The sequence below is a fragment of the Aptenodytes patagonicus genome, chromosome 2 (assembly GCF_965638725.1).
Source record: "Aptenodytes patagonicus chromosome 2, bAptPat1.pri.cur, whole genome shotgun sequence".
NCBI lineage: Eukaryota > Metazoa > Chordata > Aves > Sphenisciformes > Spheniscidae > Aptenodytes > Aptenodytes patagonicus.
In genome coordinates, this window is record NC_134950.1 from 115,439,477 (window position 1) to 115,460,534 (window position 21,058).

The 21,058-nt window shown below is 39.9% G+C and overlaps 1 protein-coding gene across 1 annotated transcript; it reads left to right on the forward strand.

Annotated features, from left to right (window-relative positions):
* Positions 1–3,668: 3,668 nt before the first annotated feature.
* Positions 3,669–20,754, forward strand: TARP (TCR gamma alternate reading frame protein). The gene is made up of 6 exons (XM_076330790.1): positions 3,669–3,711; positions 3,831–4,151; positions 11,808–11,867; positions 17,049–17,339; positions 18,794–18,865; positions 19,610–20,754. The coding sequence occupies exons 1-6, from the start codon at positions 3,669–3,671 to the stop codon at positions 19,741–19,743; spliced, it is 921 nt and encodes a 306-aa protein (XP_076186905.1). The 3' UTR covers positions 19,744–20,754.
* The last annotated feature ends 304 nt before the right edge of the window (positions 20,755–21,058 follow it).

A 21,058-nucleotide genomic window follows, 5' to 3' on the forward strand; every position in this document is an offset into this window, starting at 1 on the left:
CGTCCTCAACATACAATCGCCAACACAGTTTTCACTCTGACTAACTATAGTTGGTCATGCAGGAGATTGTCATGGGATGCTGCTGGGATGAGTGACCTTTTCCTTGCACCTCCCTCCCTTCATCTTAAAGTCTGTTTCATATCTCCCTTCCTCGTCACTTTGTTGTCACTCACCACCTAGTCACTTTGTTGTGCCTGCTGGTCCTTAAGCCATTTCTCCTTCTCATCCCTCTCAGGGTGGCCTGACAGGAAATTAAACAGACTTTCCCACGGTTATTTATTGGGAAGAGAGGGACCCTTTCCATTGCCACCGCACAGAGGCAGGTGTCTCTCCTTGCCTGCCTCTCCCTGGAGCCCTGCACTTGCGGGCACCTTTCCAAGCTGGTTAACAACACGTGCTTACTGCCGGCTTGCTGCATGTGGCCAACTGCCAGCAGGAGGGAGGCCAAAGCACCTCGTCTCCCTCGCGCCCAGCGAGCTACAGCCCAGGCTCACCAGTCACCGGGGAGTGCCCCGCAGCACCAGCCCCACTCATCGAGATGCCCTTCTGCAATGGCTGTTGACAGCAGCCCTCACCAGGTTCGCTTTTGTTTTCCAGTCTTCCCTTCCAAGAACTGTTTGCACCTCATCTGAGCTTTGAAACTGAAACCCTGTGGCTGTACATTTCCTCCCGCACTCGAAACCAAAGCGGAGGCGCATCCCCGCAGTGCAGCTGCCCCGCTCACTGCAGGCTAATGGCCTCCAGCTGCTTTGGTGGAGGGCAGCACCAGCATGGGGGCACCCAGGGCACTTCAGCATGCCACAGCTGGGTGACTAAGCTGAAGAAGCAAAAGGAGGTCCCTAAGAGGATGGGGGAATGCCTCCTGCCTGCTCGGGCACTGTACATCTGTCCTCACCCCTCTGGTGACGGCACGCACTCACCGCCCACCGGGGTGACCTCCAGACTGAAAACTTCACACCCCGCTACACCGCTAGAGCTGCTCTCGCTTGCAACCCTTTCTCAGTGGCTCTGGCTCGAGTTTTCAAGGGCCACAATCCTAGGATTTACCAATGTTTCTCATATTTACCGGAAAAGCAGAGTGGACTACAACCTCTAACCAATTTTAGCATTTGTCAGCTTGGAGAAGGTTTTCTGCAAATGTGCCCTATCTGCTTGCGCACAGAAGACCCGTCACTGAAGGAAGCTCAAGAGAGTCACCTCCTCCTCGAACACAACACTGTCCCCATCTGGGGTCCCTTTCACCCTCCTCTGAGTCTGAACGACAGCAGAGTGTGACAAGCAAACATGCTGCTGCTGGCAGCGCTTGTGGCCACAGCCGCTTGGTCTTGTAAGTCCTTCCTTATTTTCTTACCTTTCCTCACAGGCACCTATGTCTGTGCTAACAGGCGTCTTCCCAAATCCCTGCATTCCAGCTAATGACATCATTTCTCCTTTTCTCTTTCCTAGATGGATTTTCACAAGAAATTCCCGTGCAGAGCCCTATATCCATCACCAAGTTCAAAAACAGTGTACGGATGACATGTAACATTCAAACATTAGGGGAAAATTTTGATCGCACCGTCATACACTGGTATCAACAGAAGGAGGGTAAAGCTCCAGAGAGGCTCCTGTTCTTTTCAGAAGGGAAAGTTTCGGTTGAAAGTGGCTTTCAAGAGAACAGGTACATGGTTGAAAACGTTTCTGGCCAGAAACGGTGTGTTCTCACAATAAATGATGTACTTCCAGATGACACTGCTACTTACTACTGTGCCTACTGGGATCCTCACTGTGATAGAAATTCAAAGATCATCAAGGCAAAAAAAAAAAACCCACCTCCCTCAACATCTGAACCACAGGGTTGTCTCCTCTGATCTTCTCACTCCATCTGGTATCAGCTGCAGAAAGGCCAAATCTTTTTCTGCTACCCAAAAAGAGCAGCTAACCCTGCACAACTGTCCTTTTCAAAGTCTGGGTTGTCAATAGTCTTCAAACACACGACTACTATTTTAAGGACAAAGGAAGTCTTCACTGCCTTAAGAATTAGCACATAAATACAGGAAGCTCACCTGCTCCTTTGGTGCTGTTTGCACAGCCATGGCAGAAGTATGGTGGTCCTTGAGGGGACCAAACATTTCATTCACTTTCTAGTCCAGCCACTTCTCCCCTAGGAAAGAGTAAAAGAAAGTCAACATGCTGAAGAAAGTACCTTGGTGGTGGGAACAATATGCTTGCCACCACCTAGCACTTCTAAGAAAAAGCTCTCCGTGTTCCGCACTATAGTCTTCCTTGCTCTATGTGTAAGCAACTGTAAGTCCCTGGAAATACTGTTTACCTAATTCAGATACTGCAAAATCCCACATGGACCAATTTAAATCAGAGATTTACAGTCTCTTATCTACCACAGCTGATGATGTGCTGCTTATAACCATCCTCCTCTTTAATTTCATGTTAAGGCAAATAGGATAAACAGGTTGGAAGGAAGGAAGGAAGGAAGGAAGGAAGGAAGGAAGGAAGGAAGGAAGGAAGGAAGGAAGGAAGGAAGGAAGGAAGGAAGGAAGGAAGGAAGGAAGGAAGGAAGGAAGGAAGGAAGGAAGGAAGGAAGGAAGGAAGGAAGGAAGGAAGGAAGATTTGCTGAAACTGTCAAGTTTGATGGACTTACTTCAAATTTGCAGTGAGTTAGATACGGCCCTGGGCACAGCATGCATTTCACAGAAGAGCCTGAGAGGAATAATTTTTGCTTGTGCCTTTACCCAAGTATGTGCCTACTCATCAGCTTTTCTTTTCTTGATGAAGAGTGTAATTGGATACCTGAAATGCTGGACCATTACACATAATGAACTATGGGACTTTAGAAAGAAGGTCAGGCTAGGTGCAAAAAAACACCAAACACCAGTAGCCTCAGGTAGAGAAAGTCTTAAACACAAAGTGAAGCTAAGCACGCAAGCACTCACTGATTTCACTGAATCCTGTTGGTATCTTCAGGGCTAGTCAGTGGTGTGACGCACAACTCAGCCAGAAATTGGTACTCTCACATGCTGTCTTTATTTATAGGATCTCCTTTCCAAAGAGTTTCCTCTTAGTTCAGTGAATCATCCTTATTTTTGTTGCTTTCTGCCTTCCACGTGCAGTGGCTTCCAGCATCCATCACTACTGCACTTGCAGTGCTGCAGTCAGCGTTGATGTTTTTCTCAGGCACCCTTCCCTTGTGGTCCTGTCATGGTGTCAGAAAGCATCCTGAAGCAGACCTCATCCTCGTCAGAGCATTTGGCATCACTATGCCCATTTTATGACAGCAAAATTCATGTGGACCATTAAGTCACCCATCTCCAGTGGTTTCACCACCTGTAGAAAACTCCGGATGTCTCACAGGGGACCAGCACTTCCCAAGCTTCACAACAGCCGTCCATGGTCTGTCACGGAGCAAAGTCCCACGCAAGGGACAGTCTCCTTTTCCCTTCCCTTCCCTTCCCTTCCCTTCCCTTCCCTTCCCTTCCCTTCCCGCTTGCTACCCCATCCCCACTGGTCCCTGCAGGAGCTCAGGGGACATGTTCATCTGGCTTGACGCACAGTGTCACCAGCTGCCACCCAGTGGAGTCCCCTCCTCCTCCCACATGGCATTGCTCACTCTGAACCAGGGCTGGTTTCCTTCTCCTCTGAGTCACAACGACAGCAGAGCGTGACAAGCAAACATGCTGCTGCTGGCAGCACTTGTGGCCACAGCCGCTTGGTCTTGTAAGTCCTTCCTTATTTTCTTACCTTTCCTCACAGGCACCTATGTCTGTGCTAACAGGCGTCTTCCCAAATCCCTGCATTCCAGCTAAGGACATCATTTCTCCTCTTTTTTTCCCTAGGTGGATATGCACAAGAAATTCCTGTGCAGAGCCCTCTGTCTGTCACCAAGTCTAAAGGAAGTGTACACCTGGAATGTCACTTTAAAGACTTCTCTGGAGATTTTGATGACACCGTCATACACTGGTATCAACAGAAGGAGGGTAAAGCTCCAAAGAGGATGCTCTACTCATCACAGACGGAAAGAGTAGATGAGGGCTTCCAAGCGCACAGGTATAGGACTGAAAAGGTTTCTAGCAAGAAACTGTGTATTCTTAGAATAACCGATGTCATTCCAGATGACACTGCTACCTACTATTGCGCCTACTGGCATAGTCACCATGGTAGAAACTCAGAGATCACCTGACAAATACTCCCTCAGCGTCTCAACCACAAACAGCTTGAAAGATCTCAGCTCAGTTCCCCTGGTGTGGATGAGCTGCCTGGCCTCACATGCAGGCTCTGGAGAAGCAGGACATGCTCGGTGCTGACCAACTTCTTGGAAGCATCAGCTGCCAAAAGCTAGAAATTTCGACTGAGCAAGTGCAAAACGCAAAGGGGACGGTGAAGGTCCAATATCTAACCCATCCTCTCCATTCCACTTTTGAGTCCTTTTCACTCAAGCATGTCAGTGAACTAGTTGCAAGGATTTAATTAATGGAAAGGGGGTACTTTTCCATATTGTTGTTCCTGGAAATAGGTCAGCACATTGTACTGGAGCTCTTCAAAGCCTTTGGTCTGGCAAAGAAAACTGAAATAGAGAGCTTTAGGCTGAAGGGTCGTAAAATTTTAAGCAAAGGAAAAGGAGTCTTCTTTTCACTTAAAAGTTAGCAGCTGTCAGAGGAGGAAGATTTTCTATTTATTCCTCCTGAGAAGTGGGCATTTTTGTTCTTTTTTTTTGAGTTGTGTCAGTCCCTTTCCCTCTCCTTCTTGCTTATCACTGTCTGTGTTTCACTGGTGTTCATCATAGTAGTGATGCATCTGAATCACCCAAAAAGTTGGAGACAGAGTTACCAAAGCTAGTACCAAAGAAAAGACCTTTCCATAGTTAAGAACAACTTTTCATATTTATGTCACATATGCAATGCATCCTTCCTAGCTACTGCCTCATTGGGCATGCTGACCCTCATGCCTGAGAAATTAATCCACAGAGGTTTTTCTCTACCATCAAGCCTCTTCTTAATATTTTCCTTTGTTGTGGTACCCTGATACTCTCCTCACTTGGTTCATTGAAGTGTAACTCATTAAAGAATATTAGTCTGATGGGATGAAAAAGTGACACAACAATTTCAAATATGTATTAGGTCTCCAAATGGCTACAGGTCAGTTTTGTCCTCCTCAGACTTGCAAGCCAAGATCATATAGGGGAGTTAGACAAGCTGCCTGCAACATGCAGTGTTTCACTTTTTGTTTCTTCTAATGAGACCTCCCAGCTACTCACTGTCGTGACCATAATCAAACAGTCCCAGCAACTGCAGGTGAGATGGTAGTGGCCTCCTTCGCTGTGTGTCTAAGGATGCGGCAGGAAAAGCACTGGTCGGCACCATTCTCTGTCTACATCACTCCTGCCATTGCTTTGTGGTTGCGATTACGATGTTCCTGCCCAGGAGCCTTCAGAGTACACAATTGCTTTTGTTACACCTAGTTCAGTTGAAAGACCTTCACCCTCAGTCTAGCTCCTCTAGCCACAAATCATAATTTCTTAACGTTGTTTTGTGGTCGGTATGGCACATGAGATCCCAGAAGCACTCAAACTCAGTTTCTTTTAAATGGCAAACTAAGCATGGAGGCTTAGTTTGATTGACAGCAGCTGTGACTCCTCTGATGTTATCTTGGTCTGTTTTGTAAGAAGCCCATGCACAAAGGAAAAGCCTCCTTCTCCCACCAGCTAGTATATGAAAAGTGCCGGTGAGCTGCTATTGCAGAGCCTGGACTGGTTCCAGGAGATGGGCGGACAATAACCACATACCAGGGGCAGAAAAGGCAACCTGCAGCACACGGACACCTTCACGATGCTTATGGTGCTGGCTCTCCCTCCTTTCCCTCTGCTGAATTGTATTAAGACAACTAAGAATGAACTTCATGCTAGTAGTACTTGATGTCACTTAATTGCAGGTGAGGGGGAGTGTACCCCTTTGGGAAAGAGCAGGATCGTCACCTGAAGGTATGTGTTTTTTAACATGCACAACCCTGTGCACCTATTTGTGTGTCTAAAACTGAAGAGAAACCTTCACCTAATTCTTAGGTGTTAAGCGGAGGGGTTATCTAACAAATTTGCAGCCCTTCAGGAAAGAGATTCGCTCCGAAGGGCATTAGGTATCAGCTGAACAACCAGGTGCAAGTCTGAAATTCCTGACATCCTCCCTGTAGCCAAGGGCCAGGCCTTCACTCAGTCTGCCGGGGCTGACTGGGGAAAAAAATGGCATTTTCTTCAACAATGGCATAGCAAGAGAGCACGTTAGCTTATTGCAAAGTCAAAACGTAGTGTGGACCACCTGGATCAAATACTTTGGCACGGGAACCAAGCTAATTGTCTCTAGTAAGTACTGTTATTATTCATCTGATTTTCACAGTGTCATTCACGTTCCCAAGAATGAAAGACTGTAGGAAAATGAATTTCTGCCTGATAAATCATGTTTTATCTGTGAACTGTGTGTGGTGCCCCAGTTGTGCGGGTTGATGTGCCATAAATGTATCGACCTCTTGAATAGAGAGATCACCTCTAGAACAATTACTGAATACTTATTAAGGACGGGGGAATGGAAAAATGAGGAGAGGTAAAAATTTAAATATTGGGATGGATTCATTCCTGTTCTGGGAAAGAAAAGTGAACTACTTGAAAGTTTACTCTCAGAACAGCAAGTGAGAAACGCAAAAAGTTTCTTATTGATAGAGGTGGTTCAGTCTAAGTTGACTGGGAAGAAAAATTGCCTGGAATGTAATAAATTTCTAATTCCTGGCCCTACTGAAAGTAACTGGTTTACTTTTGCATTTGTATTATTAGTTGTGGTGAAGCTATGCAATCAATAGGATGAATGCTGTTTTCAGTATAAAGCATATAGCAATGCCTACAGTATGTTTCTTAGAAAATACATGCTATATCAAGGTGACTATAATTAAGTCAAATCGTAAAAAGCAGAGGAGAGTTACAAAGAAATTTAAAATGTTATCCATGCCTCTGACCAAAAACGTTCTCTGCTGCAATTTGCAATTAAACTGTGCCTGTGTAGAGGCAGCTGCTTTTGCCAAAAAGGTGACAGCGTAACCTCTTACCAAAGGCATGAACTTAGTTATGGGCGTCAGCAAGTTTCGTTTAGAATATGGACTTTGCATTTAAAATATGGGCTTCAAAATATGAGTTTGATGAAACTTTAGTTAAGGTACTTTCACACAATAAGTAATTTGCAAGATAGTACACTTAGGAAAAAAAATTGTTTATCTGTATATTTAAATCAACAAATAACTAGTAAACTTTTTAAATTTCCTTTGGGAATCATAATGTAACTGCATTTCTTCTTAAAACAGCAAAAAGAGGTTACTTCAGAGAAAACCTAGCAGATCAGAGGCAACAGATCTTTCTTAGAGAAATCTCAGAGCTGGAAGGATTAGAACATAGTTATAAAATAAGCACGGCACTGCTTTCTTCTCAGAAAATGCTGGGTTTAAAAACCTGAACTTTTTACTCACTACAAAAATCGAAGTATTTCTAAAAATGGCACTCTAGTCAGTGTTGAAAATTCAGCTATTGCACTGGGCCAGATTTATCACCAACCTCTAAATCAGAGAGACTTTTTCTGTAGTCTATGCAAGAAAAGTGCAGTGGAGGTGATATTGCTAAGCATTATCGGACTGTGGGATGCTGATGTCAAAATATTTGGAAGTGGAACTAAGCTTATTGTTTCAAGTAAGTACAAAATGTAAAACTTAACTACTTCTGAAATGCTTTTCATACTGTTAGATGCTGGCTGCATGAAGTGCTCTGCTATTTTAGCTCCCGCTAGTTTTAACCCTACTGAATGCTTTGCAGGATTTTCCTCTTAAACAGCATTTCCATATGCAGAACAAAACATAATTGTTTTGTATTTATGTATGAAACGGGGGAAAGAAAACAGCTATCGCAGCACAGATGTATAACTAACCCCATTATTATTTTCTTTTTAAAGATGAATTTAAAGATGGCAAAGATAGCGTTCGGAGAACAGAAAGATGTTTTTGTCTTTAAATATGCATATTCAACCTTTGTGATATTTCTAATTCATTCTGAAAGAAAAGTGTCAAACCTTGGGTTACTCAAATTCTTTGAAAAGCAAAACGTTTTCCTTTAGGGCTACGTCTGACTATACCAAATGAAAGGAGTTATCTGAGATATGCCCAGAACTGTCTGAAGATACACATAGTTGAAAGGCTGCTCTCTCTTCCTAGCTTTTGCAGAAACCGCTTATTACCAGTTATTACTGTTATTAAGGAAGAATGCCAAACTCAAAATGTTTTGACATACTCATCAAAATTACTTTGCTTCAAGTAAACTTCAGGTGCTTTGATACTTGCCTGTGATTCAGCTCAGCTAAGCACCTGAGATGAAAACAGTTTGCCTAATCTTGACTGTCTGAAAATGGCGTATCTGGTTAGTGGGAGGCTCGATTCCAGTCCATGCAGGGTTTTGCTTCATGTTACTGACAACAAAAATATTGGTCAGGGGTCTTGTGCTGCTCAGATCTCAGCATAATGTTCGCCAATTCTAGGTTTGATTTTATGAGGGTGTATAAGGAGCAAATTACTTGGCCAATATCTGATCAAATAGATCTTCTGCTGGTGCTGCCTCTATCCAGAAAGCACAGACTGAGCCAAGGTGCTCAATCTGCACCGTCCGTCTAAACTTTCAGAAGACTAAAATTAGCTGAGATGAATCCTGTCCATTTAACAACATACATGCCCTCAAAAACCTCCACACTTTTTTTTTTTTTAAAGTTTAGTTTAGGCGACTGCTCCTTTTTTACTTTTCTAGGGTCTCAAAATTTATTATATAGCAAATCTTATTTTCTTTAAAGAATACTATTTATCCATATAAAAATAACAGAGCTGCATTTTTATTGCAAAGACTTTATTCACTGTGATCAGTTATTACAACAAAGTGTTTGGCTCCGGTACAAAAGTCATTGTGTCAGGTAAGTTACATGCTATTTTCCATACAATAAGCTATAGGAGCTTGGGGTGGTCATGTAGATGAGTGTTAACAGTGTCCCAGAGGGCACTCAGCTCACTTAGAGCCTCAGTTGGCATCATGCTTGCGCAGGATTCCCCTCCCTGGCCTGTCATTCCTACAGTGAGCCTTGTTGTATTTGTAATGCAGTGGTTTAGGATCACAAACATTTCTGAAAAGGAGCTATTTTGAGCCACTTTTGATCATACTCCTCCTTGGAAATGTGGTGGAAAATGGCCTGTAGTAGTTTCCAGAGCCCTCATTCTTTCTTCCAGCTGTACTGAAGGAATAAGCAGGGAATCAAGCAGCTGTGAATTAAGCATAAAAAAGAAAACCTCTTCCCAACACAGATACAAAGAGCCATACGCAATGGCCATTGCCAAAATCCTTTTTTAATCAGGCTAGTAAAAGTGAAATAACTTGTCCATAATTATTTTTCTCATGTACACAGCACTTTGGCAGTAGAAATGAATTAGTACCTCCAAATGCTCTTCTTATTGCTTAGTAACACGCATATGAAGAAGTGATCCATTTTTTTGCCTTTCCTGCAGAGACATTTATTTAATGGAAAGTGGAGGACAAAAATCTTCTTTTTTCCCATTAAATGTGCTTTAAACACCATAATCCTGGAGTCAACAACTAGACAAACACAAGGCAGAGGAACTATTGCTATCAAATGATTTAAGCCTGGTTAAATACATAAACTTATATTAGCATATCAAGCAAAGATTGTTTTTAATGATTTATGTCAGAAAGACTAAGTAAATCATAACTATAATTCAACAGAAATATCCATGCCAGTTTGTGGCACACATAAGCGTGTTGTTTTTAGTGAAAATCCTTACCTTGTTAATCAGGTAGTTGCCATGTTTTTAGTATCTACAGTTTAAAATAAATTCTTTTCAAGCATCACTCTAATTCTGTAGGATTTTGTCTTTATGTGGCCAAGGCTTCTAACTGATTAATAGAGTAAAAAGGCTGTAGTTACCTCATGCTTAAGATCAGGCATTTCATCACAGCTTGTCTTTTCAGAGGTGACTATCCAACAGTACCTCAGTAAGTTACTCGTAACGGAAAGAAATGGAGAAAACCAGGACTTATTCTAAGCGACCTTAATTCAATTGAATCATCAGGGTTTGAGCTTGAGCAGAATCTTTTCCCAGATCTATACTGAAAGAGTCAAATATATAAAGAGCCAAACTCCCATCAACTTGTAATGAACTTGATTTTTTTCTTGTTGGTCTCTTTTAATTAGTTCTGACTAAAAGAAAGTTGCTCGAGACTTACAATAATGCAGGTAGCAGAAGGGCTGGGATTTGAGACACTGGTTTGGCATTTGCATTTGGTGGAACAGATGAGTTTCTAGAAGCTTACAGCAGAACAGGAATATTAATCCAACATAAACTGGCAATACAGGATTCTTCTGTGAGTATCTTTCCAGGGAATTTAGGCACTCACAAGGTCACAACAGGGAAGCCAAGACTGAACCAGCCTCTCGAAATCCAGGTTTTTTCCTTCAGCACAGAAGCGGAGTAGCTTGCTCAGCCAGCGTGGGGCTGGTTTCCCTTTGCCATCTCTTCTGCTACAGCTCCAGCTGGGTCTCCCTGGCAACTCACAAGCATATTGCTAACTTATTTTGAAGTGATAAAAAGAACAATCGACTAACATTTCTAGGAAATAATTTCATAGCAGAAATTATGGCAGCAATATTTGATGTCTTTAAACGCTATCTCCTAAATATTACTGAAGTATCTACCTTGTTTTCATCAAATGCATTGAAGTTCAGAGTTCAAAAAGCTACAATTATTTTTTGTAATTATATATTATAAAATATATGTTGCCTAAAAATGGATTATACTTAAATTTATTTATACATTACCTGAAGTTGGATTAAACTGACTTTCTGCCCTTTTAAATCAAAATAGTGAAGATTAATGTATGCATTAGTTTGCATTAGTATTTTTTTTTAACAGGTTAAAACATGAAGCCCTGAATCAAAACCCAGTAGACTTGAAAGTCCAAATGAGTGTTAGTGCAGAAGGGTGGAGCTGTAAGATATAAATAAGGGAAGATGTGGCCATTCAAAAGAAATCTGTGGAGTGAAAGCCTCTTACCATGATTAATCTTAATAGGAACATTTGCTAGCAGCTTTAAAATAGCAAGAATTTCATGGGCATGAAGATGAATTCAGTACCCGATTCTTTTAAGTCAATGTTCAGTGTGAACATTTGCCTGTTCATAATGGTCTCTGTTATCCTAAAACCATGGCCCAAAAAGATCAGCTTGAATTGGTGATAGCATGCAGCGCTAGGTTCTCATTGTAGGATATATATTCATACACAGGTGTACATGCACATATATATAAATGCATTATTTCCCATGTTGCCAAGGTGATAACCTTTACTGTTCCTCACGTTTTCCATAGAAACATCAGGGGATATTGGAGGAGTCTCAGTCTAGAAAATTACAAATCTCAGGTGTGCAGGATCTGCTTAAATATTTCCGTGATTTTGAATGCCCACTGTTAAATTAGGGCTCCATCCTCCACTTTGTCAGTATTCCAAACCCTTAGTTTTTGTGTACATGCAAGCTTATTTATTTAAACCTGAAAGACTAACATAAGTGAAATCTGTTGTATGAGCAAACACAGGTTCATCCATACACCATTTTGTAAGGAAAGTTTTAATTCTAGAAGTCAGTGTCAAAAGAAACGGGTGTATTTCTAATAAGGAAATGAGGCTAGGCTGGGACACAAAATGAGGTTTTTAAAAACATTGAGATTAGGTGGGTTTTTGTAAAGCATTTGTATACAGTGACTATCACAAAGTCTTCGGAACTGGCACAAAGCTTATTGTTTCTGGTAAGTTTTTTAATATCTAAGAAAATATGCCTTATTCTGATAATCCAAAATCTAGAGGAGAGGGAATGTGATATGCTATTTTAAAATTATAATACGATTAAAATACAGATTTAAAAGTATGCAGAAAAGTGATGTGGATTCTTTGCAGTAGCAGAATTCATTTCTTTGGCACCCAAAATGCTTGTATAAGAGAGGTCAGGGTAAACTGTAGGACTTCACATAAACCAGAAATTGCTGAAATATAACCTCTTTTGGATACTTAGGGCTACATCAGGTCATTCCCTTGTGCAAAGCTTACTGCCCAGAGCAGCAGGGTCAAGGTAACTCAGAAACACGGCTGTAGATCGCCCCTTGGCCTCAGAGCAGGGGGAAGAGAGGTGCTATACAGGAAAACATTGTGAGTGCCAACAGATCGCCTAAAGCATGGCTGAAGCTCTGCATGTCTGTTTGGTCAAGGGGAAGGTCTTTCCCCATGGATTTGTCCAAACAAAGCTGATTTATTCCATCCAAGAGGAACTGAGCTTTCTTGAATGCACTGCAGCACAGTTTAGCTGCAGGCAGACAATAAATAATCAGAAGATTAAAATGTGGGGGGAAATCCTGGACCTTTGGAAATGTTGCCATTGTCGGCAGGATTTCATGTGAGGTGCACATGGTTTTCCCTGGGGAGAAGCCAGAAGGCCCTGGGGAAGGACGTGCATGGGAATGATGGAAGTTGATGCTTCTCTACAGCACACTTAGATGCACGTGTGATGTTTCCTTTTGGTACTGACTACCTGCTATAGTACTGCGTAGGCAAGTACGGCGGGATTTGAGGGTGAACAGTCCCGATCCCGCATCCAGTTAAGCAGATTACAGTAACCTCAACATGCAGAGGATTAGGCCCAAAATGAGTTAATGCCCCTTCACTAGGCTTGAGAGCAGTCGTGGCTGTTCAGGACTGCCTTTCATTAATTCAGTTAAACAGTGGTCTAGCATGTGTGTATTTTTAAATTGTGTGGTCAAAAACACTCACCATCCCAGAAAAAAATTAATTTTTCTAGAAAAAAAATCTAGAGGAAATATGGTAGCTCTATCAATGCCCTGGACAACAACAGTTTTGGTTTGTTTTGATATTTTTTTAAACAAGTGATGGCAAAGATTAGCTCGAAACTGAATTTAAAGTACATATCACTAAAGGCTCTTTGGGAATAGCAGCATTAGCTGAGATTGAATTCAGATTTTCTACATTCATGTAGCAAAGTGAATAGACTCTTATTGTTCATATGATGGTTGTTAAATCTGGTTCTTGTCCGGCCAAAACGTCCCAAGCAGTTTCTGTAAGGGAATGTACCAGTGGGCGTTCAACAAGGTATTTGGCTCTGGCACAAAACTCATCATCTCCAGTAAGTGTTTTCAAAGACTCATTTTTTTAAGTTTTGTAACGGGAAAGCTTTGGAGTGAAGGTTGACAGCTCTTCATGGTATCTGGGGAGGCTCACAGTAGGTCAGGACTATACTGTGTTATTATCAGTGATAATACCTGAAGTCGCTGGCAAGCAGGACAAGAACACTGTTTATGAGCTGAGTGTGCTGAGTGCTCTCAGCTCCCACTGGCTTGAAGGGGAACTGAGGAGCTTTGAGTATCAGACAAAATTACTCCATTTTGTGGGATCATCCAAGTAATGAGAATTAAAATTTCAGCTTAAAAACACATTGACCTTATTTATAGATCTTATTTATAGACGCTTATAAAGACACTGTACAGGAGTTTAATTAAGAAAACTTTTGATAGTTAATCTATAAAAACGTATATTTTAAACCCAAATTCGTTATAGCTCATTGATTACGAGCCTCACTCCAGAATTTTATTTGCACAATGTTTCGCAGGCTTACTGCATTATTACAAGAGAGAAAAGACAGATTTTAGCTTCAGAAATATCTGCACATGCTTATATGTTAACATGTGTACCTCTTAAAACCTGCCTTAGAAAACTGTTTAACAAAGTAAACAGCAAAATTTTTGTAAGTTTAACTAAAACAAAAAAGACAGTGGAGTGGAAGCTCATACTTTAAAATTCTTCAGAAAGGATCAGATCATTTGCCCAGAAAAGACAGTGTAAACTGTCTTGTTGACTTCAACGACTTTACAGATCAGCCTGAAAATACAGCAAAATCTTCAGCCAATTCTACAAGTTTTCATCCTTTTTCCATAAACGTACCTACAGTTTATGAAGATATATTTTTTTTTCCCTACGCACAAACATATATATACATGTATATATGCAAACCTTAATTTGTTCAGTTCTCCACTGTCACTCATTTACCTATGTGCGTACATGCGACTGTCCCACGCACGCACACAGTTGTGCTTATTCAAGCAATGTTTCCTCAGTATTGTGATATGATTTAGGTGTTTCATTTAAGCTAAGCACCTGGCGTCTTTTTATGGTAAATGGAAAGACATTGGCAATTCCAGAGATGGAAATTATTCCATCTTAATAGAAGTCTCTAAAATGGGCAGGATGAACTAGCAGCTGGAAGCATCTCTCTCTGCTTCTCTATTTAGATTTGATAATCCAAAAGAACAACATCAAACTAGACAATTAAATTTTAGCCTACTGTCAGGGTAACTTACTAAGCCTTGAAAATCTAAAAGAAACATCTAAAATAGTCATGAGGCTTTGCAGAGTGCAATGTCACTGGGACAGGAGCTACATCATGGTTTTCTGAACATATACAACTCTGGAACAAATAAATCATTCTAGAAATTAGTTTAATCTTGCATCCTTGGGAGGACTGATGCATAAAGAAGATAAAATTAACCCCTAAGTTAATGTTAGAGAACCATAAAATTGTTAGCAATTTTATTTCTGGTACAACAGAACTCAGTCCACATCTTCATTTCAATGACAAATGTCCAAAATGAAGGAAATTCATAGTTCAAGGGTTATCTTTTTGAAGGTAGACAGCCTTATGCTTTGGTCCTCTTTGTTTTTAAACACCCGGTATGAAATACTTCAAAGAATCACTAAGTTGTTTTAGGCGGGATGCAATGTAGAAGATTGCTCTAGAATAGCCAGATCATTTAAAGAAAGGTGGAAGCTTTTTGACAAAAATACATGTTTATATTAATGTGTTTTCTCACAATGCATGAAAACTGCACCACTCAGCCAGACCACACTTTAAACACCATGCATCTAGCTGCTCAAATTCAGTGGCAGAGGAATCTAAAGAGGAAGAGTGGTGTAAGGAGATGAAGACCTAAAATCTCTCTGCTGCCTTAAAAAAAATAGTCAGTACCTTCTGACTATAACAAAAGTCGATTTTGAAAACTGTATCTTGTCTTCACTTCCAGTTAGGCATAGACAAAAATGATTGCCCATGAGCACTGCCTATGCACGCACTGCAGAAGTTCACGATTCCTATAACAGACTCTTAAATTTACTATCCATTTTTATAATATCAAAAGGTCTTCTCTGTGTGGGCAAAATCTGGGTGATTTGGACTCCTCCTAATAACATAAGGTTTAATCCAGAGAGGCAAATGAAATGGAGATTACCTACAGTTATCTTGTGGAAATGGCTCACATTTCATTTAAAATATATTCACGTATGTTCATGCTGAGCATGTTTCACAAAGCACATCACCTACAACAACCCTGGTATGGATAGATACGCTATTTGTATATAGAAATGTTCTCTAGATATACCATGTTCTTCTGTTTTAGTTTAGTTTTGGTTTTTCCTTTTCAGATGTGTTAGTTCAAACATTTAAACAAATCTAGTATTAAAGGAACAGCATTGCCAACCTTTGGGGTCCAGAGCATTTTGTGATTCCATTTTCCTGTCTTTATCAAGATCTTCACCTGGCAAACACATAGAATGTCTTCAAAAAATGGCAACAATAAATTTTTGTTGCCTTTTTTTCCCCAAAAACCCCCACAAAATTAATATCAACTTTTAAAAGATTAATTAGATATAGCAGATGTTCATTAATTAGCAGTGGGGACTTATACTGGGGACATAAAACTGCAAAGATTTGAAAGGCAGGTGGTCTACCTTTAACATTCTGTAAACAAAATTTTCATGTAGTTGTTTTTGCATAAACATTATAAAGCAATATGAAATTCCTCTTATCAAATAAATTAACAAAGCTCTTTCAGGAACTATTATTATTATTTAATAATTGTCAAAGACTTGTGCAGACAAATACGCGTTCTGACAGCAGTACTGCTTGGAAGGCTGTGGGATTTAGGCTCTCACGTAGTTGCCTGAAGTTTTCTAACTCAGTTTCAAGGGAGATTATTAATGTCTTCAACAATACTTCAGTTTCTTAACGTTTCTCAAAAATAATTTTTCAAACATTGAGTAGGTTTCTAAGGTTTTAAATAACCAGACTTAAATTTATTTTTCTAATAAAATACTCAAGAAATCTTTTGTGAGATACTGTTCAATCTACTCTAGTATTAGAGTATTAAAGAGTAGATCTAGTCTACTCTGGTCTCCCTCTATCAGATGTGCTGCTTGACAAGAAGCATGAATGAAGCAGTCTAGATGTTAGTGTTTACTAAACAATTTAGGACTTAAATAATGTTTCTCCATGCACATGGCACAGTATCAAAGCTTATATCAAACATTCTCCAGACTCTGGAAGACTCTATATTGTCTAAGCAAAAATGACTTGAGAATATTTGAATTGAGTCTTGTCTTCTGATTTTGAGCTTGATTTTCTGTACCATGCTCATAAAAACCTCTATTCATTTTAGTTCTCTATAAAATAACACATTTAAAAATAAGGTTAAAAGTCATATTTTCTATTCCCAATTATTCTAAAGAGTATTGTAACTGTTTTGGACTGAAAATTAAAACTTGCCATTTGGGTCTATTGAAATAATATTTAATATAAAGTGTGTTTGAATGCCAGGTTCGTCCAGCTGGCCAGAAACTTATTTTTACTTCCAGGATGGAAACAGCTGTAATTCATCCATCCTATTACCTAAAATTCCTTTCATACATGAGACATTTCTATTCCCATCCTAAGTATTTCATAACAAATTAGAAAGCTAAACCATTTGTTAGTCAGACATTTAGCTTGTTGCTCTTCAGAATTTGTATTTTGTGGCTGCGTATTTATTTGCTGTACACTATTGATCTTCCAACTCTCTATTGTGTTAATTTTTTTCCTCCAATAACCAATCCAGACAAAGGAGTATCTCCACCGGCAAATTTTGAAATCCTACAGAAGAAACATGAAAATCAGATAACATATGTTTGCCTTATTGAGAAATTCTACCCAGAAGTTATTCGGGTGACATGGACCGATGGAAAAAATGAGGTAACAGACAACGTAGTAAAAGGAGACATTTGGAAACCCACAGAAGAGGATAAATACTCAATCGGCAGCTGGTTAACTGTACCACTGGAGAACAAAGACAAGATCTATCACTGCAAATATGAGCATGAAAGCGGACAGCCATTACTGTCGACAGAAGGTATATACTACATGTTAAAAAATTCATTCTATGTATTACTATAGACATCACTTCTTCTTTGCAATAATATTATAGAAATAATGCTTTCTATTACTGTTCCTGAAAGCATCTGTGCTCCTTGGCACAACAATAGCTAAAATACACATCTGGAGAAACTACCAAAGTTTTCCCAGAAAAAGCAACCCAGCCTGCGCTATGCTCCCCATGTGAACGGCCCTTTGCAATAGGAAAACAGCAGTTCTTGAACCTCATCAGGTGTAAACTAGCATAGCTCCAAAAGGTCTGCACTGAGCCGTGTCAGTTACTTTCCGGTCTACAGAAGTTTCTGAAAAGACTATTAGCTCTGTTACCCATGGCTTACCGGTATAAGTCCCTCTGACACCTCCTGACATTAGTCACAGGTATAAAAAACTAAGGAGTTAAAAATGAGGTTGCTGGGGATGTAGAGCAAGTTTAAATATATTACTTACCCATAGTCCAGCAATAGTGAGATAATAACCATGTATGAAAAAAAGATATCTCATTTAATTGTGGAAAGATTGATTATGCAAAGCAAAATCTGAAAGACAATGCAATTTTAAAGAAAAAAGTAACCTATAATCAATGCAAATTATTTCAATCATGGTAACATCTTTAAGAAAAGCTGCCCATTTAGATTGATTTTTTCTCAGTACCTACCTCTGTTCAATTTACTATAGATTAACGTAACTCCAATGAGTGAGAGCATGGCCATAAATAACCATTACATTTTAACCTTCAAAATGTATTCTGACAAAAATATGCTTTAAGTTTAGTTAGATGAAGGATGTATTTAGGGATGTAATACGGATGTCTTTAAGCTCATGTATCAATGCATACAAACACCATAACCAGGAACAAACACAAAGTTGCTGCTTCAAGCACAAAAAGGGTTTATTTTAGAGAACAACCACCACCAAAATAGCAAATTCCCAATAAGGGAACCTTAGGTCATACACTCCTCAAGATTATTCGTTAATGTTGAGCAACCATTAAGTAACAGACTAATTGAGGTGCTTTCCGATGTAAATTATTCTGCATTTCTAATAACAGTAAGTCGTGAAGGCAGACCCCAGCTACTTCAGCGACAAGATCAGGTGGTCAAGCTGACTGCAGTTCCAAATAAAAGAGACTCTGCAAAGAACAGCCTAATGGACACATTCCTAAAAGGGCAAAGGCAAACCTCCCACTTACGGCAACAAATACCCAGTCACTTCTCTACGAGCATTTCCCCCCTTCAAATTCTCTCTGCAAATGAATCCTACTTGTGAACATCTGCTCTGCAGACAGATCTTAAACATCCTTCTTTTGTTGTTTAACACTAACTTCCCATTTCGCTGTTGCTGTACTGCCTCTTTTTCCCCCTATTTCTCAATTCATGTTTGCTAAAATTAAAGAAAAGCCTAATTGGGGCATTTAAACTCTCTTTCCATTAGATTCTACAAAGACTGTTCCTCAGGAAGAGGTCTGCAGCACATATCCTGGAAACAGCACAGTTTTTAATAGAGGTAATTAAAATGTATTAAAATGTGGGAAAGCGATGCATGTCAGGCAAGAGTTAGATATTGCTACATATGTTCAGAACATCATGAAAATGATCTTTCTAAATAGCGTACAAGAAATCTTTTAAGTCTGGGGTCTGTAACTTAAAAACGCTTCAGTGGTACTCTGAATTAACTTCTGTTGTGGATTATAAGAAGGGGCTCTCCTACCTTTATTAGGTAGCTTTATTAGAACCCTACAGATGCTGTTCGGGCTACTAAATTTTTAGCCTGCATTAAGTGCCACTTTTTTAAATACCTGAAGCAGTTAAATGTTCAACGCTTCAGCTGATGCTCTATCAGCCAAGCAATTGCCCAGCACTTTGGACAAAGAAATTTTCTTTTAGCTTGAATGGGGATTTAGGAAGAATCGTGAGCACTTATGTTCAAAAAATCCAACACAAAATGATTCAAGCAAACACGGTGCTACTGGTAATCAGTGCTGGAAGCACTAGAATGATGTTCTTGCCTTTGCAGGGAATAATAATTGAGAGGCAGTCTAGTGCTAAGAAACCTGCTTGGTCTAGAACTTATTAGCAGTGCAAACCCACTCAAAGGACAGTCAGACATTGTATGTGTTTATACACTGTCCACTGGAATCAATGTAATTGCAGCAGTAAACAGACTACATAGTCCCAGTTCTACCCGTCTTTTAGGAGGTTGTACAATATTGACATTAAACAAGACTTTCCTGTCGTATGTTTGTTACAGATCACTTAATGCACAGGGCAGCACATTTAGTGTACCTCGTCCTTCTTCTGAAGAGCTTCATGTACTATCTCATCGTACTCTTCTTCATCTACAGAATGTGGGCTCCAACCAAGCACCAAGGAAAGAAAGCATAAATGCCGGTTTAGGAAAGGCTTACAAAATTGTCTTCAATTTGCTTTGCTATATATTTACCCATATAGACTCCCCTGCTCTCAGTGTTAGATGTAACAACAAAAAAAAAAATCCAAAAATAATTTTCTAGCATTAGTGCATAGGGCTTGTTTTGCTTTACTGCTAGTGTTTTTATTTCAGTCTGATTTTCCTCATTTTTCTGAGTATTGAACTGCGGTGGACAATAGGAGTAAGGTTACATACCTTGGATTTTAATCCAAAGTCCATATTGCAAAATGAGGAAGGTACTTATGTTAAAAGTAGTTATGCATGCAGAATTTTAGAGGTGTAATGGGGCTTTTGACATATAAAGCACAGATGCATTTTGTCATTGTGCTTAAAGCTTAATTAGGAGCATTGCTGTGCCGTAAATTCACAGGTTGTTGTTCATTTTTACTTTCAATGACTTATTGCAACTCTCACATATCTACCAAATTGGGACTCAAATATTCTTAAGTGATGTGTGCTTTAAGAGTCAACTAAACACAATTTTAAAAAGTGAACATAATATTTTTGAATGAAGTTAGACGAGCATAAAAGCAATTCTAAGGTGCACATGTACAGAAATGGAAGAAATCCATTGGCCCCCACACCAGCACTGTGACACAGACTTGAAAACCTGCACATTGTATTTTTAAAGAAAGAAAACAATTGTAATGATTACAAACATCATCTTGTTTAGAGATACCTTTTTAAGTTGAGCAAAACCTTAAATCTGAAGCTTTGATAGAGAAAGTGTTTTCACAATAGAGGAAAAATTCTCAGATGTTGGGCTTTGAACTCTTCATCTCCAAGTTCCACAAATCAGTTCCTTTCAGATTTCTGTGGAAAAATCGGAAGTAGACATACTGGGGTAAAGCATTTGCTCAGTTTGGGGCAAAACACTGCCATAAGTTTGGAGCTCATTGCCTGCAGCATTTACACTTACTGTATCTGTAATGATGTAGAGGGCAATAAAAGCTTTCCTCCAGGTGCATTTGTGAGGCCTGTGTTTGTTCTCCAGCATTTCCACAGCATGTACCAAGATGGCTAGAAAACCCGATTCATTTCTCTGTTTGTATAAATTCCTCAGGAAATCAAAGATCCTTAAACCCATCAGTTTTCTGCTTTTCAATGTATTAAACAGGAACATTTATACAGAGCAATAAAAGCTAGCTCATTACGTCTTTTCTGTTGAAGAGCTAAGCCAAGCCAGGGGGAAATGCAGTGCTGTTACAACAGGGCTACCTTCTAGGGCTCGCACCATCGCAAGGGAAGGAGAACATAAGTCAGGCTCGG